We start from the raw sequence: 14,592 nt of genomic DNA, 5'->3' as shown, positions 1-14,592 counted from the left end.
GTGTGTTATAACTTGGGGCTTATTTTAAAAATGTAATGCATCGTTCCTATCAGTAATAACATTGTGACATTTTTAAAAAGAAGTCTTAAGGAGCGACAAACATGAGCAGTAAAAACAAGATTCAAATGTGCGCCCATCACTTCCGGGTTGGACTTTGACCTTATCTTTATTTTAAGTCTTGTGGTTTAGATCATCTCAAATAATTGACTCAGTGTTAAAAGATCTCAGTACTTACTTTATGAGCATGACATCATAACCAGTAAGAGACTTGTCCCTATAAAAGTGCGCTCAGTAGAGTGCAGATTACCACCAACTAGCCACCCAAGCTGATCGCATCTATTCTAATAATCATTCTTGTAATTCCAGCAGACATGCTGCGTCATGTTTCTAAAGCATTCCGGAAGCTAATGCCTGACCCATCCGCCAGGTATAAAAGATCCAAAATTTCCTTATCACGATTCCGCATCAGCTCGGGTCCGTGCGACTGTCCACGCAGAAAGCATTAATTGAAGCTCCAGAAAAAAAACACCCCGTCTATTTTTCACGGAGCTGCAGCGCATTGCACAGTGCAAATCCATTTCTTCTGCCAACGGGCGCTGTATGTGAAGTATGTGAAATACAGATACCATATAATTATGAGGATAAATGTGTTTTAATAACTAAAACACAGCCACAAATCTTTGATGTATGTCGTGGTATTAACTTTGTGAGTTACAGCACAGCAAAGTAGGAAATAATAAACACAATTAAAAAGACAAATAAGGCACCATTTAACTCATTTTATCCCTACTTATGTACTTAGAGTAGAAGCGCAGATATCAAGGGAACATGACCAGATCAGTAAAATCTACAAGTCAACAAAATTGGGCAGACAAAACGCTCTGCTTTTGAAACACAAAATGACAAACAAAATGTGGCCTGCAACGGATGTCTGGGGGTTTTTTTTGTTTTTTTTTAGGAACACAAGCGTTACTGTGGAAAGCTGACATCTTTTAAAAGGAGTGAGGAGTCAGGACTCGATGGTATAAAACAGTCAATAAAATAGGATTTTCAACGGGTGTGAATCACCGCAATAATGAAAGATTCTTGAGTATAGTCATAAATGTACACACAAAATATTAGGCTGATTGGTCCAGTAGTATTAGCTGTGGACAGAGAGATACACACACTCACACATGCACATATGTACATACACATGACCAAACTCAAGAATCCCTCCGGGCTAACACCTGTTGGATATTAAAAAAAAAACCTATGAATATAAAAGTCAAGTTATAATAAACTGGAATACAATCTATTTATTGTGACTAACACAGATAATCCAAACTGACTGTTTGCAATTTCATGATGCTGTGTTAAGGTTTGACCTCTTGGCCAACGGCGGTGCTTCTTTGACGCTGAGTTACGAGCGCGCCCCGTTCCCCACACTGCACCGCACAGTGTGGCTGCCCTGGAATGTTTTCCACGTGATGGACACAGTGGTGATGAAGCGGGAAGAGAACGACATTCCCAGCTGCTACCTTACTGGCCTGATCAGGCCGAACCCCCTCATCCTGGCTACGCCCCTCTCCACTCTGTACAAGACCTCCCCAGAGGACAGTCCCATCATCCCCGAGACCCAGGTGAGACCGCTGTCACAGGGGTGACTCAGGGAGATCACATTACGGGGCTTTTATAGTCAATTCCACATTTGTGCTCATATCTGATTGTGTTGAATGACTTCAATAATACGACCCATGTTTGATCCCAACATTAAAAGCAGCAGTGTTGAAAATACACAAACACAGAGTAACGATAATGCTGTTATCTTCCTTTTACCATGGCTTCTCTCGCTTATTTTAAACACGGTCAGATTTGCCTTTCAGTTTGCCTTTGAGCTTTGATTGAACTGAGGCGTCTCCCCAAATACTAAGCCATAAATTGTCTCGCAGTAATACTGATAAATTCTGAGGGCACATCACATGGAGGTTACATGCCTCAGGATTTGGTTTGTATCCATTTGGCTCAAATCAGAGTTGAAAATCCCTAAATGCAAAATGTGGCTCTGCAGCTTTTGCTGTTAGAACTGATTAGGAAAAAATAGACCTGTGTTACGTTTGAGGGGGGAAAAAATCTGAATTTGGACATGCTTCAGTGGCAGTCTGAGGTAAAACCTGGTCAAGGGAACTGGAACAATAAAACGAGAGTCAGACTTGTCAGTTATTAGAGTTCCTGTGTTGAAGTTTTTTCTCACAGACTCAAATAATGAAGAATTCATTTATTGCCTTTGGAGTTTTGCTCAATTTGCATATAGACTAATGTACTCCGTGGTTTGGTATAAGCAAGACCTTATTTTTTAATATTTCCGCTGCTCAACAGTATTTCATAATGTCAACTGTGCTGCATAAAATATAACACAATTAGCATGTATAACCCCTAACAATAAACAAATTTTCCCCTACCTGACTGAATAGCTCTAAATGAATGAATGATAAAAGCAAATCCCAATGTAGGAAGTCCAATATATGATACTATATATTACTGTAGCCATCTCGCTACGTGTGTGAGTTCCCCCAGCATAGATACACAGACTCGCCGATGAGTTTTCAGTCTTTTATTCAGGCGCTCTGCTCCGTACAACAATTATTAACTTAAACAATAAATCACGTGTGCCCGCAGCTGCCCGGCTCCTGCGGCACGTGCTCTTCCATAAGCTACATTTTTAACAAAAACAAACACACGGGCAGAGGTGTCCTTCCAGTAGAAAGCAGACGACTCCTCAGGACCAGCACACTACTGCATAAAAAGGGGAGAAAGAGCAGTCAGAATAATTAGCAGCAGCTGTTCCAATCAACTCACCTGCCACTTCTCTCCTGAGCCATCCCCCCCACACCTCTCTCTCTCTCCTGCAGCCGACTGCTTACCACGCCCCCCTCCACAATTACATCACATAGATATTAAATATGATATACTGTATTTAAAGGAGCAGTGTGTAGGATTTAGCGTCTAGCAGCGAGGATTGCAGTTTGCAACCAGCTGAAACCTCTCCCTTGTGCCAGGCGTGAACTCTGGTTAGAATTCCTTCAGTGTACATTGTTCAGGAGGTTTTTACCAAGAGCTGAATTATCCACAGAGGTCTCTCCCTCCCCAAAACAAATGGACCAATTACAAATCAGTGTTTTAGCTCGTTGCAGAAAAACTGCTAGCCCAGCACCTGCTATTGTGTGCTCACCTGTTTTCTCTAATAACACCTCGTTTCCACAAAGCTCTGTGTATCTGAGTGAGTCAACAGAAACTCCATTATTTGCTATGAAAAACTCTGTGATCTCTGATGTGTTTGCAAACCTCTCTGTGTTTTTTGGGTCTAGAGTTTATATCGAGTACGTTGAAAAAAATTAATCTTTCATGGCAGATTTCGGACAGACCGTATACACTGTGCCACAGGAAGTTAGCATAAAAACGAATTAGCTAGCACTGATGAATGTAATACAGCTACATTTATACATTTTTCAAAGGAACAGTTCGATGGCATGTTTAGCTAGCTGACATTAATAGCATGCTAGCTGTGTAACCTATAACAGTGGTTTCCATCTGGTGGATCCCGGGTCCATTCTGAGTGATCCGCAATTGACTTGTGAACACGTCAAGTTTGTAAAAAACAGTGAATTGCCGGCACAGAGCTTTTACTTCCTTCCCTGCTGTAGAGTGAGTGACGAACGGACAGCTACATGACCGAGACGGCAAACTAGCTCCATGACATGGCCAAACACAAATGTGACGCTAACTACATTAAACTGTGCCAACCTCAAACAAATGACTAAGGAGAAATCTGGACTACATGGTTGGACCAGTTGGGAGTCACTGACCTATGGAGTGCATGCACAGTGGATTATACGTCTTTTAACAAAATACTTTACAAAACTGGTTTCACACCAGATAAAACATAATGATTCTAACTAGCACCTGATTACACACTAAAGAAAACATAGTTATTATATTATATTCCAATATCTGCCACTATATCCCCCTAAATCCTACACACTGGACCTTTACAGACATTATCTACCAGCAAACTCCTGCTGCTTCTGTTACTTAAGTCTACACTGCACACTGTGTATCTGGCACCAGTCTGACTGCTAATTAAAATCATAGGTCCTTCATGAGCAAGTTGCCATACCAGGCAGTGACCTCAACCTGGTCTACCTGAGCTCCAGGGCAGCTGGCTACAAGCCCATCCTCAAGGTGCTTCTGACCCAGGACCGCCTCCCCTTTGGCCTGATGAAGGTCCACCTGATGGTTGCCGTCATGGGCCGTCAGTTCCAGAAGTCTTTCCCTGCCTTTCCCGACCTCTCATACACCTTCATCTGGGATAAAACAGACGCCTACAACCAGAGGGTCTTTGGCCTGGCAGAGGCTGTGGGTGAGTACCTGCTGTGAAGCTGCCGACTGAAGATGTTGTGTAAGCGTAGGTTTGCTCAGATACTCCTGCTACCTTCAGGCAATGAACCTTGGATGAACTTTCGAAGATTGATTTTATTTTTTTTCTAAATTGAGGATTATTTAGCCAGGGACTGCTTTTGTTACCATGTGCAATAAAGCTTTAGCAGGTGGTGTGAAATCCTAAAATCCCCCCAGTGCTGCATTTTTGAAGGCCACTGCTCTTTTGCTGACTTCTTTGTTTTGCATGTATGATATTTCAGCAGCAGTGCGCCGACTAAAATATTGCCTATGAGGCAGTGGCCTTAGAAAAAACCCCAGCATCACAAATAATAACAGGATCTTTTGAAGGGATCATACATAACAGCATATCTTATTTATGATTTATTTTTTAAATTATAATTTAAGTGTCATCTTGAGGGTTATGCTACATTAGAGTTTCTACTGAACTACACGCTGTAACACTTGCATCTTAATGTTTGGCTGAAAAACTTTTTAAAGGCTGAAAAAGTCAGAGGGATTTTGTTAAGAAGGATGAATGTTTGAGCACTAAGCTTAGACATTATGAGAAAAAAAAGCCCTTAGAGCCACGACAATCAGCAGAATTCACTGGTGGCTTATGGCTGCGACCATATCACAGCCTTTATGATATTTACTATAATGTGTCCCATCTGAGACTTTATCGTTTAAATAATTCATGCCACTTTACACGCAATTTTGCGTCTAGTTTATTTGCATTTACACAAGATAAAACAAACGAGAGGAGAGAGCATAAAAATCCAAACGGTGCAGGTGAGACACAGAAACCCCACAGGTCTTCTAAAATCATCCCAGCTGGAGAAAATGACATAGTCAAAGAGAAAACAGAACCAGCAAGTACTGAAAACAACCACAACGTGTGCTGCATGCTTCATAGGCTACAAGCCTCATTGCTGCCATAAGTGTCAGGTAAGGAGGTTGCAACCTTGCTCACCATAGGCATCTGCCATCATTACTTCCAGTGTCAGTGGGATATGAATACGAGTCCTGCCTTGATGTGGTGCTCTGGGAGAAGAGGACGGCCGTATTGCAAGGCTATGAACTGGATGCCTCCAACATGGGAGGGTGGATGCTCGACAAACACCACATATTGGACATTCAGAACGGTAAGAAACGCTCATATATCTCGTGTAAGTGTGTATGCGTGTGCATGCGGGGCAGAAATAGGTGGCCTCTTAGGGTTACAGGCAGGTGGTCTTTACTCCGAATCACCGCAATAAATACTTGAATCAAAATGAAATATGGTTCGTCATCCCATCTGCAGATAATAGAGGAGAGTTTTGAAGGGCCGATCATTCACAGTAATGACAGAATAAATCAGTGACTAAGTCACCAGGGTGCAGGGCTCGCTACGATTCCACACTACTCAGCTATTTTAGGAAGAAGACGGCCCTTTCGCTGCCCATGAAGGCTTGCGCTTTTGATGAACAGGCGTCATGTTTAATTCTCGCATTAATTCAATAAACTAAATTAATTTCTTGCTCTTTCATCAATCAGGATCGCTTTAATCGCCAAGTACAATAAATGGACGTGAGTTTGTCTTTGTCGCGCTGGTGCGGAGACACGAAGAGAGTGAAACATGCATAATGAAACTATCAAATATACATACAGCATTGAGTCATTGCTGGGTTACAGTACCAGGAGGTCACATTCTATAATCTGGAGAGTTCAGTGCTGTGTTGCAACTGTGCAGGCAGTAATATGACTGCAATTATAAGGAGTGGGCCTCAGGGTAGTGTGCATTGTCAGTTTGCCAGGCTGCTGTTTTGACATTAAATCCACTCCAGCTCACAATCTTTGTTCCAGTTGTCCGACGCAATTTGTGTCCCTTTCATCTTCACAATAGTCAAGGTTACATTCGTGGCCTTCAGCAGAGTCCTTCGTCTCACACTGCTAGATTGGAGTCAGTGACTGGATATGTAGGTTGGGTTTTTCCCATGTTGTTTAGTGGGCATTTAATGTCTCTGCTCATTTTTAATGCAAGGGTTTTTTGTAATTAACTCATCCATTTGTAAAACTTGCTTAATCACTTGTATTTGCAAAGTCATAGATGCATAGAAAGATGGATACTGTAGATGTCACATAATCTGATTTGCAAATGCATCTGAGAAACTGCTAATTATACCTGTAATGTTTTTCCTGGTTCCAGCCAGACTCGTGTGTGTGAGCCACAGAGTCTGGGGACTTTCTTTGTTGTTTCCTACAGCGATAGCATCACTGCCGGGGAGCCTGGCATGGTTATGATTGATTTTTTCTTCTGATTCAACTTTATTTCCATTATTCAGGGAGAGAAAACATAAAGCACTCCAAATGTTACAGCTGATATAATTACGAGATGTGGACCAGTTGTTCTCAATTCATCTCTTCTCAGTTTTAAGAGTCCAGAAAGTCAAATAACAGACTCAGGGCAGGTATGTTTGCAGCGTGTAGGTCAATTTTGGGCATTGGGAGACACAGTGTGCTGTGTTTGCATGCAGGCTGAAGTGTCCTGAAATAACTTCTTCTCTATTTTAAGCCATCATCAGGTTGTTAGTTTTTAGAGGTCATCATGCTGAAAAAAAGATGAACTAAATTTCATCACACTGAGGAAGATAAACGTTTAACTTTTCATTTAAATGTAAAGATAGAGCAAGAAAGTGCAAATTTATCAAGGTCCCTTCTGGTGGTGCAAAATCTCATTTAAGATGAAATGGTTCTTTATGTGACCATCAGAAGGGGGCTAAATGACCTGATATGCAATGATATGAGTATTAAAGGGGCAGTTCACCCCAAAATCAAAACTCTTTTTATTCCTATTACCTGTAGCGCTGCTTATTAATCTAGATTGTTTTCGTGTGAGTTATAGAGTATTGGAGATATCCATTAATGGAACTAGATGGCTCTAGGTTTGTGGGACATTTAAAAAAAAGTCTCTTTCAAGAAATCATGACCTGATTACTCAACATAATCCAGCTTGTTGCGAGCAGTTTCATGTAGGAGCTATTTTCTTTTTCCAAACTACTCCCACTAACTGTATCGCTGCACAGAAGGAAGCGTGCATCTACAGCAAGCTACTGAGCAAGCTGACAATGCAGCTCAACCAGGAAAGACACCATAATCGTTTACATCTCATGCTGTCATGAGCAGATGCATGCTACCCTCTGCATAGTGATACGATTGATGGGTGTAGGTCGGAAGTTACAAAGAAATTAGTTCCTGCATGAAACTGCTCACAAGCTCTGTGGATCATCTTGAGTAACTGGGTCATGATTTCTGGAAGGAGACATTGCTGTTCACTTTCTGAGCTTTGAGCACCACAGACTGAGTGCCATCTAGTTCCATTATATTAAAGAGAAAGCAGACATCTCTACAGCCCATATCTCCAGCACTCAGCAGCTCACACCAAAATAATCCAGATTGATAAATAGCACTACAGGTAAGAGGGGAAATATGTACTTTTGATTTGGGAGTGAACTGACCCATTAATGCCCCAGCGAAACAACCAGAATTACCTGGTATGCCTTCACACAAGCTTCCTCTCTTGAGAGTTTGATTGTACGCCCACACTCACTCACTCAGAGGTCGTACTGTTCACCTGACAGGTGGGAGTATCAGTCTTTTCTTATTTGTTTCCTGTTGCTGTGCAGAAATAAGGCAGAAATAAAGTGAATGTGTTGCTAAATTTACCAATTTAGCTTTAGGTGAGCTTTTTATCAGTCAACAGGTTTAGCATCAGCAGCTATCATCACTTTAGTGTGCATCAAGATGAAGTTGCCAGTAATTACTGTGTCACTCATGCATTTGGATTCTGTGCAATAGATGGAGAAATCACTTTAAATTCAATTCATTCTGCAAAGGCTTGGTTCCTAAGTGACACAATCTATCGTTATGAAATTGTATGTATTTATCCCCTCAGTGTGTGCAAAAATAATAGTAGTGTATGAGGCACCACCAGCAGGTCCTGTGAGGATGAGGAGGTTAATGAGGTTCACTGGTTTAACAGCACACAATTTAAGTGTTTGGGAGGCTAATTGTGCATGAAAATAGACGGCTGTTTTTATATTCATTCATGGTGCTGGTATTGAATTTGAATTGCAACACAAATTCTCCAAATCTCTACTGGCATCAGAAACACATTGGAGAAAATGTAAGCAACTCAAGCTGACCAATCACATTTCTTGTGGCCGCTATGTGGTATCTCCGCAGCCCTGATGTGTAGTTACATTTATGAGGAGGTTCACATGAGCTCTGGTGGAGCTACAGAGCATCCCTACATATCCTCTGCAAACCGCCTGACACAAAAGTATAAATCTGACTTTAGCCACTGTCTCTTTGGCCGGGTCCATCGAGCTTTAAGTAAACCTCAGAAGTTATTTCCGCTCCCGGATATTTTAGCAACCCGAGGAGGTGTGTTTTTAAGGAGGAATGCTTGTGTAACTAGGACTCAATTCTGCCTACATCGTCAATATAGTCTTTTATAGCATCTTGCATGCACACCCACAATTGGCAGGGGCAACACTGTTCATCCCACAATACTCCGTAGGTTTGCACAGTAATATCATCCATGTATTCTGCATGTATAACAGTCTTCTCACATCTCAGAGATTGCACAAACTGTCTTTTGTCGGATACGGTTGTGGAAAACATGTCAGAGAAGCAGTTTCTGAAGCAGAGTCTTCCTTTACTTTGTTCAAACCTTGGTGCCACTTTGTCCTGGCTCTTTGTTGAACATTAAAAGAACAGACACAAGGGCCCATTGCCGATCCCAATCTGTCAAGCCATCCAAAACATGAAGTTTGTGAAGTGTGCAAAAGAACACTGAAATATGCCTCCAGCTTGACTGCTGCCGGTGCGCTGCGTTTCATCTCACCTGTCTCAAAGTATAGCACACCCATCTCCAAAGCCTTCACTGTGGCAGCATCACAGTTGGAGTTGTTGTGAGATGCGTTTGTGATCAACAGATAGATGCAGCACGTGTGATATGCTAATGCAAGCTGCATCCTTTATTAGACTGAGCTGTGCCGCGTGTCTGGAGTTATCAGAAAATTGGATGTTACTGTGCATGAAAAATCATCATGTACAGGGTTGTACTTGTACATGGAAACAGTGATGACAGAAATAAAACAACAACCAGATGGTGTTGAAGCTTTTCTTGTGCAGTAAACGCTGCAGCCTCCCCAAGGCTTTTTTCACACTTTTCACTTGTCCCATCGCAGCACCGCCCCAAAAATAAACTGCAAAGTCTGAGTAAATTTGAAAGATGCAAAAATAGTTTTCGCAAACTTGTGTTGCTCTGTCTCATTTACTGCTGTCTGACAGGAGCTTAATCAATTTGCAAAATGGGTTTGATGCACCATCCCATTAGCTCAACACAGAGACTTCAGCTCCCCAAGACTGTGAAATGTTTTTGCTAGTGACATTGGGATGTTAGTTTATACTGTGTTCACATCAAAGTATCAAAACTCTATCTGTTATCCCATCTCTGTTACATTCATTTTTAGCACAGAGGTTGGGTGTAGGCACCTACTTTTATCCTCTTGCATTTTCTCAATCCAAACTGAATTATTCAGTCTTGCATTCAGCCACTTTTTGACATTTGAGATTTATGGCCCACGTGGGTTTTTGGCCAAGGAATGCAGTTCGATATCCTCGGTCGGCATGAAGATGAATCCAAATATCACTGTTTGCCTTCATTGCTGCTCCAGTATTGATTCTTTAATGCTGTAAACCTTGACTAATGTCCTCACCCAACATGTTAGCAAGCGGCGGTCCTCTGCAGCTGCACCGTGGTTTAACTCCAGATAAATGCTATCACTCTTTGTTGTGACTCCTGCTTCATTTTGCACCACTTCCAACATCTGAGGACTTTTTCTCTTGTCGTTTTTGTGGCGAAAGACCCGAGCAAAAGCTGTCTCCCTCTCTCTGCCTCCACTCCAGAGCCTGTCAAAACTAGATAAGGCAAATTGCTGGTGTCTGTGCTTTAGTCATGTCCTCCTGCCCCTCCTTTCTTCATTACAAGTGGATATGCCTTCCCCTCAATCTGCAGCTTGTCTCTATCTAGGGTAACACAGCTGATTCTTATTGGACGCAGCTAGAGTTCAGCATCTCAGTATCTCGGGAGTGTGCTTACTGTACAGCTCACGCACATGCCACATTTGAAGCACTGAGAGGTTTCCTGCCCACTCTTAGCCTCTATCATGGTGGATCAGTGAGAGGCTGGGTGGTATCTTAGAGAATGACACAGTGCAAAGGAGAACAAAGAAGGACAGGGTGCAATTAAGACACACTCCCACTCCTCCCCTACCAATCTCTGCACTCTCTATGTGTCACCAAGGTGACATTGCTCAGGGCGCTTCAGTTTTTTTATCAGGTATGGAGGCTCGGCCTTGCATTTGTACCATTAATCATCTCGGAAGCTGTGATGTCGGCATTAAAGCATTTTTTCCCACTACATGACTGAAATTAGCCTTTTATCAAACAAGTGATTTCTTTCTGTAATGATTCTAAGAAAGGAATCAATTGAACAAACTGTCTTCAATGAGTGAATACATGTATTCAGAAAGGTGGCCTTGTAGTGTGGGACAGAGTAGTGAGGAAATTATCAGTAAAGGAGTTGGGCAGAGTGTGTGAATAAAGCAGAGCAACGATTTCCTCTCCTCACTCAAATATTTCTGTAATGACTAAGTTTTATTTTTCGCCTTTTTTTCTCTAAAAGAAAATGGCCTTCATATTTGATCCACTTCTCTACACTCACAATCACTGTCATATAATTTTATACACATTTTTGGATTGATTTCGATATCTTCCCATTATTGTGTGGCAAATCCATGTCACTGTCAGAGTCCAAGGCTCAGTGCTAACACATATCCTGCCCCTACCACTAAGCCCTTATGGTCCAAACCAACTATAGAGCACTACCGGCAATGGAGGCCCCCTGCTGCGTCCCCTGATGTCGACGTGTCTTGGACAAAAAATTGGACATGAACATACCGCAAAGACAATAGCCAACAGCCAACTGACACATACATTCTGTGCCTGTGTGAGAGGAACTCTCCACACCAGCAGACGGCAGCAGTCTTTAATTGTCATTAAAAAGGGAAACTGGAAGACTGTCTTGATGCTAGTTAGCTAGTTAGCATATTAACAACACAATCTAAAGTTGAAAGAACACAGAATATTTACCGTGCACCAGTGAACAATAACACAAACCATAAGGAAACATTTCTGCTAAAGAGCCTAATAGCTAAAGAAAAATCATCTTACCTTTTGTTTTGTTTGTTTTGGTCCCACTCCCTCTTGACTTTAGTTGTTTGTTCACTTTTCTCTTCTTGTGCACGGAGCTTAACTGCCAATCAGAGTGATTTCATTCACAGATGGGCTCAGCCATCACGGTTGCTGATTTAACATGCTGAATTGGCCAAAAAATAAAAAAGCAGACGGGCCGATGTGGGGCACAGAGGCGATAGACACTCACCGACGGCCCAACATTGACAGACGGCAGACCGTCAGCTTGGTGTGTCAGGGCCTTTACATCTCCATTTTTCCAATCTGGTCTCACTTTCAACTTGTGAAATACCAATGCTTGGCCAGCGTCAGACACTGATTCACCAAGTCATCCTTTAGCTGCAGTATGAAATGCACCAGGTGGTGGCATTTTATGACACTATAGGCAACTACTGTGGTATAAAGAGCAAGAAAGTCCTAATAGGGCAAGGGGGAGAGGAAATAGAGGGGTCAACCAAAAAACGGACTTTCACCTGCGAGCCTGCTGTTCATGTCCTGTGTGAAACCAAAAGTCAGTGGAGTTATTTCAATAACAATGTGGTGTGCAAATATGTGTAGCATACTCTGTTAATGATGTATGTCACATTACGTTTCAGTGCGTTAGTAACAAATGTCCTTACTTGAAGCCAACCTTAGCTAACTAGCTAGCTAGCTAAGGTTACATTGTTACGGCTGATTTGTGCATGAAAGTCCTGTATTTTGACATATATATATTCATGTTGCATTTCCTTCCTTTGTTGGCTTGTGATACGGAAAAATTTAAGAAATGTCTGTTAGCAAAGTTGCTGCATTTGTTAGCGTTCCTCTAATATTAGTGCAGACTGGCAGGATAGGAGCATGGGTTGCTAACGTTAGCCTACAGAGCACTGCTTGTGGCCCGGTAATGAAGCAGTGCTTTTTTGGGGGGGGCGTTTTTGGATCACTTGTTTGATCGTGATTGAACGAACCGGGCGCATCCATGTTTCTGTATCTCCAACAGATAGATGGTAATGTCATTGTAATACCATTATTGCCATAGCCGCATCTCTTTACGTTAATGCCATTGATGACTAGTAGGGGAAGATTTTGATCTCTACCCTTTGTAACTCTGTTCCAAGGGCCAAAGGAGCACTTGAAAACACGGGGTAGGGGTAAAAAGAAAAAATGGGCTTAATTGTGAGTGTTCGAGAATATGGTAAAAGCTGCTTGATGTGCAGCAACATAATGTTATGAGCTGTGTCCTTGCTGGATGTAGCAGCATTGGAGTGATCTTGTAGCAAAAGAGACAACAGATTCTCAGACTTTTTTGAAAAGCCTTCTCTCACTGTGCCAAGTGAAAACAGTGACTTTTCTCTTTTACCAACTTCTAACCAAAACTCATACACGCCTCCACACATTCATTATACTAATCAATGAGCAGACACATCCCTAATGGTTGATCCATTCAGCTGCCATACTTGTACTTTGACTCAAAGTCTCCTCTGCAAAATCTGTCGAGGGAGCACAAGTTTGTTTCAGTCTGTGCAGGAAACGGAGCTTTGCCAGATTTTATTTCTGCTTGTCTCGCATAACAACAGTAGCTGTATCTTATTCATGAGAGAGTTTTATTTACAGTTTGCACCCAAACTCTGCTGCAAAATCAGAACAGAGCCAAACAAAAGTGAGAAATATTTTTAAATACACTGACTGACTGAAAAGCTATTTCAGCCCAGACGCTGCTGGAGTCCCCCTCTTCAGCCTGGGGCACCGGATAGTCGGAAGCCAAATTCCCATCAGTGCAGCACTCCAGCTGAGACGTCCCAAGCTTGATCCTCACAACAATCATCAGCAGTAATGTGTCATGACCAAGTGTCCTTGAGGGAAGAAAACTGAACCTTAATCTGCTCACTCACTCTAAGTTGAGAGCAGCAGAAGTTGTGTGTGTGTGTGATAAAGATAAAAGTGAAAGAGTATAGTGTCCATACTAAGTGTGGCGTCATCATAGGGGGTAGCTGATGATTGATTAGTGTATTGAATCCATTCCATTACGCTGTGTAATAGCCTATGGTAAGACTTGTGTGTACAGTAAACTGTGATGGAAGTGTAAATAGAGAAGACCGCGGCAGCTTGCCAAAATGACCTGAGCAGTAAATGTTTTTTTCTTTTTTCTTAAGCTGAACGTCAGCCAAACTGCTAGACTGCTGTACTGCTGCAACTGATCCATGTCCTACACACTGCATTAGGCTCCCGGATATTAGAGACGTCTTTGTCTTTCCCGAGAATGTTAAGGGGCTATTACACAAACAGACATTAAAATTCTAGTCAGATTACATAGCGTATTTGTTATTTGTAGCTATGTGTCTGGATGCAGCGTCAACCTTTTAGCCCAGTTAGAGGTTTCATCACACTGCGTGTTTCATTCAGTGAGCAGGCACATGGATCACAGTTCAATTAGAGTCCCAAGGTCGCGCGTTTGATGGCGTCACGCATAAAGCCGTCCCCGGACCTATTTGTCTTTGTTAGAGGCTCATGTATAATGCTCTCGGATACAAAAGACGGATTGGTCAGATCGTCCTGTCAAGAGTCTCGCCAGACCGTGCCTTCATTTGAATTTACCCTTCAATCAATTAAATCAATGAAAGGAACTAATCAGCGGAGGGACAAGCAGCACGGCCGCACGCTCGATTTCACATACATCGAGGGTTACGATGGCTTACGGGATAACGCTGTGGGAGAACGACATTATGTGGCCATTCAGTGGTGTCATAGATTCCCTAATTAGGACAGAGGCAGTGTGAATTCAAACAAGTTGTTGGATGTGAATAATTAAGTGCTTCCAGCATGCACTTCTTCCCTTTGATGTGTTTTTTCCCCTTTGAAGAGAGTCCCACTATATCAGTACCCCCCCCCCCCCCC

General features: G+C 42.3%; 1 protein-coding gene across 1 annotated transcript in view; it reads left to right on the top strand.

Annotated features, from left to right (window-relative positions):
- si:dkey-237h12.3 (teneurin-3) overlaps nt 1-14,592 on the top strand; it is a 188,527-nt gene that overhangs the window by 141,623 nt on the left and 32,312 nt on the right. The window contains exons 18-20 of the mRNA XM_050042122.1: nt 1,361-1,622; nt 4,132-4,399; nt 5,418-5,561. Coding sequence (XP_049898079.1) covers nt 1,361-1,622; nt 4,132-4,399; nt 5,418-5,561 — 674 coding nt within the window. The remainder of the gene's footprint in view (nt 1-1,360; nt 1,623-4,131; nt 4,400-5,417; nt 5,562-14,592) is intronic.

Source organism: Epinephelus moara, chromosome 4, assembly GCF_006386435.1.
Source record: "Epinephelus moara isolate mb chromosome 4, YSFRI_EMoa_1.0, whole genome shotgun sequence".
Taxonomy (NCBI): domain Eukaryota; kingdom Metazoa; phylum Chordata; class Actinopteri; order Perciformes; family Serranidae; genus Epinephelus; species Epinephelus moara.
The sequence above is the reverse complement of the archived record's forward strand: the minus strand, read 5'-3'. Positions and strand labels throughout refer to the sequence as shown.